Source organism: Sceloporus occidentalis, unplaced genomic scaffold, assembly GCF_023333645.1.
Source record: "Sceloporus occidentalis isolate IW3139 unplaced genomic scaffold, rSceOcc1.0.p SCAF_2, whole genome shotgun sequence".
In the NCBI taxonomy this organism is placed as follows: Eukaryota; Metazoa; Chordata; class Lepidosauria; order Squamata; family Phrynosomatidae; genus Sceloporus; species Sceloporus occidentalis.
In genome coordinates this window covers 4944395-4952500 of record NW_028316982.1, presented here as the reverse complement: position 1 = coordinate 4952500, position 8106 = coordinate 4944395, and the positions used below count along the sequence as shown (strand labels likewise).

Here is an 8106-nt window from a genome sequence, read left to right as displayed (position 1 = left end):
AAGCACCCCGTATGACAGAGGGACATCCAGTCTTTGTTTAAAAACTTCCAAAGAAGGAGACTCCACCACTCTCCAAGGCAGCCTATTTTCACTGTTGAATAGTTCTTACCATCAGGAAATTTTTCCTAATATTGAGGTGGAATCTCTTTTTGTAGTTTGAATCCATTGCTCCATGTCCTATTCTCTGGAGCAGAAGAAAACAAGCTTACTCCATCCTCATTGTTACATCCCCTCAATATTTAAACAGGACTATCATGTCACCTCTTCACCTTCTCCAGCCTAAACGTACCCAGCTCCCTAAGTTGCTCCTCAGGAGGCTTCATAGTTTCCAGACCTTTCACCATTTTAGTCACCCTTCTCTGGACATGCTTGTGCAGTTTGGTTTTCTTTGCTTGCTTGTGCATTGCATAACCTTTGGGAGTCCATCTTCCATCAGCCTCATCTGGGGGATGCACGCCAGCCCAGGGGCTTCATAGCCAGCCATGGGGAACTGAATTAAATTGTTGGCTAGGTAGTCTGGGTTGAACTGGTAGCTGGGGCCCATTTCTTCCATTGGCTGTGGGTGGTGCTGGGCCTCATAAATGAAAGGGTTGGGATGCTGTTGGGTACCATCTCCAACATCACTTGCCACCAACAGAGATGATCTAAGAGCAGTTGCATGTGACAATGTCCAGAGCCCTGGAACTACACACAGTTCTGTAACAGAACAACTTTCCCCTCACCAATTTGCTCACCCTAGCTATTGGGATGTGCGATGGGGACTGCATCTGTGCTGCAGAAATAATACCGTTTGGGAGTCCTGGGATTTGTAGTTTGTGGTGGCACCAGAGCTCCCTGACAGAGAAGGCTAAATATCTCACAAAGCTACAATTCCCAGATTCCTTAGCATGGAGTCATAGCAGTGAAAGTGGCATCAGACTGCTTTATTTCTGCAGTTCTGATAAACCCAATTCCTGAAGGTGGCCTGGAATTGTAGCCCATTCCAGCTGAAGACACCGATGCCCAGGTTCCTCCCTGTTTGATTGCAAGGAAAAGGTTGAATTTTGTTCTTTATGAAGCCAGGACATGAGGATTTCCTGTCAAACAGTCCACCTCTCCTTTGGCTCCCACCTGACAGGTGAAGCGCTACAGAGAACAAGCAGAAAACATCCTCATGGAGCAGGCCTTTAGTTACCTGGAAAACCCCCGGCATGGTCTGAGGGAGGGAGCCATCAAGCTCTTAGGCAAGCATCATTTTAATTGTTACTATTATTAGAATCATAGAAACATAGAATCCTAGAACTGGAAGAGACCCCCGAGAGCCATCCAGTCCAACCCCCTGCCATGCAGGAACTCACAACCAAAGCACTCCCAGCCCTAGTTTAAAAACTTCCAAATAAGGAGGCTCCACCAACCTCCGAGGCCATGTCTTCCGCTGTCAAACAGCTCTTACCTGCAGGAGGTTCTCCCTAATGCTTAGGTGGATTCTCTTTTTCTGTAGTATGAATCCATATTGCTCCAATATTTGTAGTACAGTGGACCCTTGTTTGGTTCCAGGACCCCCATGGATAACAAAATCCGTGGATGCTCAAGTCCCATTAAATATAATGACATAGCAATATGGTGTCTCTTATAAAAAATGGAAAAGCAAGGTTTGATATTTAAAATTTATGCTTTTCTTGAACATTTTCAAACCATGGGTCCCTGAATCCATGTATAAAAAATCTGTGTATAAGAAGGGCCAACTGTAATAGTATTACAGGGCTTTAGTGTATTTTGAAAGGTCTTTTTGCAAGCAGACACTCGTTTCAGTGGCAGCTGGTAGCTCTCATATCAAGGGGTAATTAATGCACTCTGGGCTTGAAATGTGAACTTTAAAAGTGAGTTCATCACTTTAATCATTCTTTTAAAGTTCAGACTAATGGCAGGAGCAGATTCAGCCCTCTCCATGGGCATGAGAGACCCCAGCTACCATTGACTAGTTCCCTGCCCCATGGAGCTTACAGGCTACATTTCACCAAAGGCAAATGCAGAGAAAAGAAGAAGGGGAAAGGAACTGGCCCAGGTACGAGCAAATAACATCTCTTAGGATGAGGACTAATCAGTTAAACCATAACTTAGGGTGCATCTACACTGTAGAAATAATGCAGTTTGAAACAACTTTAAGTGCTGGCTGTAACTCCATCCTATGGAGCCCTGGGGTTTGTAGTTTTACAATGTTTTTAGCCTTCTCTGCCAAGAAGTGCTGTGCCTCACTAGAATCATAGAATAATAGAGTTGGAAGAGACCACAAGGGCCATCCAGTCCAACCCCATTCTGCCATGCAGGAACTCATCCCTGACAGATGGCCATCCAGCCTCTGCTTAAAGACCTCTAAGGAAGGAGACTCCACCACTCTCCGAGGGAATGTGTTCCACTGTCGAACAGCCCTTACTGTCAGGAAGTTCCTCCTAATGTTGAGCTGGAATCTCTTTTCCTGGAGCTTGCCTCTGGGTTCTAGTCTCTGGAGCTGCAGAAAACAAGCTTGCTCCCTCCTCAATATGACATCCCTTCAAATATTTAAACAGGGCTATCATATCACCCCTTAACCTTCTCTTCTCCAGGCTAAACATCCCCAGCTCCCTAAATCATTCACCATAGAACATGGTTTCCAGACCCTTCACCATTTTAGTTGCCCTCCTTTGGACACGCTCCAGTTTCTCAATGTCCTTTTTGAATTGTGGTGCCCAGAACTGGACACAGTATTCCAGGTGGGGCCTGACCAAAGCAGAGGAGGGTGGTGCTATTACTTCCCTTGATCTAGACACTATACTTTTATTGATGCAACCTAAAATTGCATTAGTTTTTAACTTCCGCAACGCACTGTTGACTCATGTTCAACTTGTGGTCTACTTGGACTCCCAAATCCCTTTCAAACGTAGGACCCATACAGACAGTCCAGAAGCTGCGCCAAAACCACGTTCCAGTCCTTAGGACTGGAGCGTAACTTTGGCTCAGCTTTTGGACTTTTAGGATTCTTGCATCATTTGAACAGCATCCCTCCAAAGTGACCCGAAGCCGCTTTATTTTGGCCTGCCTGTATGGGGCCGTAGTTTCATTCACCCAGGTGTCCCCCATCCTATATCTTTGTGTTTCATTTTTCTGGCCTAAGTGCAGTACCTTACATTTCTCCATGTTGAAATTCATTTTGTTAGTTTTGGCCCAGAATAAATGACAAATCCCAGGATTTTGTAGGATGGAGCCATGGTAGTTAAGGTAGTGTCAAACTGCATTGTTTCTACAGGTCAGATGCACCCCTAGAGACTCTCCAAACAAGAAAAAAGTCTCTGAAAGCCCCAGGTTTTGTTCCAGTAGAAACTTATTTTATTTTGGAATTCAACATGATGTCTTCCCCTTCCTGAAGTATTCCTAAGGGTATTCCCAGATTTACCAATTACTTTTAATTCCCATTGGCCGAGTCAGTTTAAATTAACCCAGCCTGCACATACCCCATTCCCAAACTCCCTCCAACATTCAAAATGACATCCACCCAACCTGGCTTAGGCAACATCTTTCCCCCTGCCTTTGACCCTCAGTGACCATTATTAAAACTTAACTTGTCATCTCATCACCAGACCCACAAATCTTCCATTTCCATGGATATTCATGCAGTCTGCTTATCAAAATCATTTCTGGGAACCTGTTCACTCCATGCATCTGAGAAGTAGACCTGGGGGCTCATTCCCACTTACATTTAAACTGGTGTGCGATTTGCCTTCGTTCTGTGTTGGTAAATCGATTCCAAAAGGTCAGTCGTTCCCACTATGAAAATGGATCTTTTCATTATCCCCTTGTAATCACTTTTTTTTTTTGGCACAATTGTCATCCCCACTAATTTGTGCCACTTCAAAATGCATGTCAATCATCTGTGTGTCATTAGTGGCGTAAGCAGCAGCCCGGGCAGCCTGGCTTGGGAACTATATATGTGTGTGTGTGTATATATATATATACACATATATGTAATTGATAGAATTCGATTGATGGATTTTGCAACTACTTGCAATCAGTGAGGCAAGTAGTTGCAAAAGCAATGAATCGAATCTTCTATCAATTTTTCTTTTAAAAAATCGATAGAATATTTGATTAATTTGTTTTGCAGCCACTTGCTTTGCTGATTGTAAGTAGTTGCAAAATCAATCAAATCTTCTATCAATTTTATTTTTAAAAAACCATGCTCCCATAGGCCACCCCATGAGCACAAAGGCAGCACTGGGGGGGGGGGGTGGATCTCCCAAATACTGAGAAGGGATGGTAAACACCCCTCTGCCATTAGTCCCTCCCCTCCAGAATGGTGCGATGCAGATCCATCATTTCCACTTGTTTGTTGAACACGCTTCCAAATTGATTCTTTTCAAAAGAACTGCTAGGAAACTAGTGTCTGGAAAAGCTTGGGGTTTTTTGCGTTTGCCTCGCTTTATCGCAACAGAAATCAATCAAAGTAGGATTGGAACCAGTTTCAAATGGGAACGACAGTTGTATAAACCAATCAGCAATTCGCTTTAAATCATAGTGGAAATCCACTTCAAATCTACAAAAGCTCATGCTACAACTTCTTTCACACAGTTAGTCTCAAAGGTGCTACAAGATCCCCTTGCAGGGTGATATTTCAGACTAACATGGCTATAACCCTGAAAACAACCAAAGCAATGAGTGGTAATGGCATAACCTTGACCTATGCCATAATAATTCACCAACAGGACCTAGACTTTGTGTAATTTGCATGTGTATGTATAATATATGTGTGTGTGTGTTATAGTATGGGTATTCTGTTTATCATTTTGCAACTAATTCTAGTTTTGCACAAAGACCAATATGGTATTTTGGCTTACTGACGCAGGTATATTTGATTCCAACTTGTCTTTTGATACATGACATTTCTGGGATGGGGGAGCTGACATCTCTTTCTAGCCATAAAACATGTGGGTCTTCCTATCCCTAGAAATCATCCGTCAAGAGACAAATCGCAAGGAAACAGTAAATGCCATTGCAACCGGTGAGTGGAGCTTATACTTGACCATCCCTCTAACAATGTTCTCTACTTGAGTCTCACTCCACTGTCTCTCCTACTAGCTATGGGCCGTGGAGCCAGACCCAAGCAGAGAAGAGGTGGGTATAGCTTGGAAAATGTTCCTGTTGGGGGACTACAACTCCCACAGCTGGAGTTGGTATCCATGACTGGGAGCCTTCTTGAAGCTGGTGGAACATACAATTCCTCCAGCACACTTCTGGAGAGATCCAGGCATTGCAAAAAGAAGGCAAAGGGACTTTCCTGGTGTGCCCATGTGTCCATTTTGTAGTCATATGGGGCTGGGGGGCATGGGTTCATTTGGCAGCCACTGAAAAGCCTGGCAAACCTGTTGCATAAGGAGCTACTAGATGGCACCGTACACAACACTGGGAAAAGTAGTTATGATAGAGTAACCTCCAGTTACACTGGCAGAAAAGCACAAGATGATTCTGGTTCCTAAAGGTAACTTTTCAAAGCTCTGAGTGCGGAATAGCCAACTCATCTGTTTTCTGCCGTGTGCATTTTCTGGCTGCATATTGCCATGCCTCACCTATGATATCTTTGCCATGTCTTTCAACTGTGCAGATTTGACAGGGACAGTCCTGATTAATCCTCTGCCATCCCACGTTTTCAGCTGCTTTTAAAATGGCCCAGTTTCATGTCCTGTGGAGAGAGATATGAATGACCCAGTTTCTCTCTCCTCCTCCCTCTTTCCCTTCAGCTTTCTTCAATTGCTGCAAATTGAGTTCAAAGGGCAAACTAATTTGCATTCAGCAAGCAGAAACGAGGCAGAGAGGCAGAATCTTAACCATCCCAGTAGATTCAGGCAAAAGCACACTTCTACAGCCTCTCCTATCTTTTGTGTTCTTCCTTAATAACTTTCCCCATCTTGGCCACACTCAGATGTTGCTTGGCTACACATGTACTAGTTTTCATCTGTGAAATGCTGGAGGTCATGCTTTAGCATCATAACTTTTTTTTTTCTGTTTTTCATTTCTCCTTTGTTTAGTCTTGAACCTTGTGAGTTTGGAAGCCAAGACTTCTGACATATTCTTGACAGCATCAGAGATAATGGAGAACGTGGGACATGAGCCTTCAGAAAATGTTTTTGGGAGATTCTTTAACAGAATAAGAACTATCTGGAAGAGGTAGAAAATGTTTTCCCATTGGGAACGGAAAAGGTAAATATGAAAAGAGGAAGGGCTGCGTTTGTTATGTTCTCCCTTCCTTTTTACCTTTTAGATTTATACAAAACTAAGAAGCCAAGGGAGGAACTAAGAGTCAGCCAGGGCTAGATTGCTCATGGTTCACAGTTGGTCCAGGGCCATTACTGGCTAGGAGACCTTTATTCAAGGGAAAAGAGATTCCATCTAAGCATTAGAAAGAACTTTCTGAAAGTAAGAGCTGTTTGGAATATACTTCTGTTTCAGAGTATGGCGGAGTTTCCTTTTTTGGAAATTTTTAAACAGAGCTGGGTGGCCATGTGTCAGAATTGCTTGGATTATGTCTTTCTGCATGGCAAAAGGGGGTTGGACATGGCCCTTAGGGTCTGTTCCAACTCTGTGGTTCTGTGAACATTTGTGTGAAGCCAAGGCCTGGAGGTGGAACAGACAGGCATCGTCACTCACAGGGTCCCCCTTTCTCCTTTGAGTCCAGCTCTTATACCTGTTTGCTGGCACACCTTCTATCATTTGACTTGACCAAATCACTCCTGGTCTGTTTCTCCACTTTCCTCAATCCAATGTCCTTCAGATGCGCTGACTGCGAAGGTGAAAACTGCAGTACAACAAACTGGGGCTAGCATCCTGTTAGTGGTGTGGGTGCATGTGTGTGTAAGTCATGCTACTTATACAAAGTGAATTATTTGCACCAGATATATTCTGCTAGCAACAGCAGAAGCAGAGTTCCATACACAGCATTGTTGTGCAATGTGCATGGTTGCTGTGCATTGTGGTTGCACACTGTGCATTGTGGTGTACGGCTGCACATTATGCATGGCATTTTCAGTTTGTGTTTGCTCATTGCATAACAGCACTTAATCACCAATTTATGTTGTGCAATGCTGCAATTCTGGTTGGAGGTTGTGTGATGCTTGGGTAGCATATCTCCCCGTGGGATGTTGGATTGCAGCCGTAGAGGGCAACAGGCTGTGGAAAGATGATCTAGGTCCTGTTCAACTCATACCAAAACTGGTCCTGGAACCTCTCTACCTGCTACCAGCTCTGTTTTTAATTTCCCAGGACTGACTTTGTTTGTGTCTCTTAAGCTAGGCTGACCATGCCCATCGCTGTTCCTCATCCTCCTCCGGTTTGACGCCTGATCTGAATCACAGTTCTGAGTCTGCCTATCCACCTGATGCCTAAGGATTCCAGCTGGACATCTTAACCCTCTTCAGTATCCACAAATCTCTCTGCCTATACAACTGAGTGCTACTTCAGAGCTCAGTCAGAGGGGCAGGGATGTTCTTTTCCCCACAAAAACCATTCCTTAGTTCCTTCTTATCTGTTGAGGATATTGCCATTGATGTAAAGGCTCTCTAAACCAAATGTAGGCACCGGTGGCCCTTCTGAAATCTTTGGACTGCAGCTCCCACAATCCCTTGCCAGTTGGCTAAAGCTGATGGAAGTTGTAGTCCAAGAAATAGATGTGGGAAAGGGGTCACGGTCACCTGTTCATCCTCTAAATGCAAGGAGGAACATTTAGCACCTGCTCATCATGAAGAGACTAGTTTTATCCTGAAAACCCTCCATTTTGTTAAAATATGTATTGTATGTATTGTACAAGATTTTAAAAAAACGACAGAATAAAAACAGTCTAAATGTAGCCTCTGCTCCTGCATCCAGATACAAACTGGTCCATGGTTTGTAGTCCTTCACCGCCGTCCGCCACCACCCTCAGCTGCCCACATATGTCCTAATCTCCCACTCGAATAATAAAACCAAAACGAGATGAAGAAGAGTTGGAGATATTTTATTCAGCAAACTCTATTATTCCAGCCTGAAAGACAATAACTTTCTAGTTCAGCCCCTACATAAAACAGAGGAGCAAAAAGGTTTCTTAGGAACGAGGCTCACCAAGGC

The 8106-nt window shown here is 43.9% G+C and overlaps 1 protein-coding gene across 1 annotated transcript in view; it reads left to right on the top strand.

Annotated features, from left to right (window-relative positions):
* LOC149317903 (maestro heat-like repeat-containing protein family member 7) overlaps positions 1-1255 on the top strand; it is a 32795-nt gene extending 31540 nt beyond the window's left edge. Inside the window, exon 18 of the mRNA XM_089513255.1 lies at positions 1118-1255. Within this exon, the coding sequence (XP_089369381.1) occupies positions 1118-1255 (138 nt within the window). The remainder of the gene's footprint in view (positions 1-1117) is intronic.
* Positions 1256-8106: the final 6851 nt, after the last annotated feature.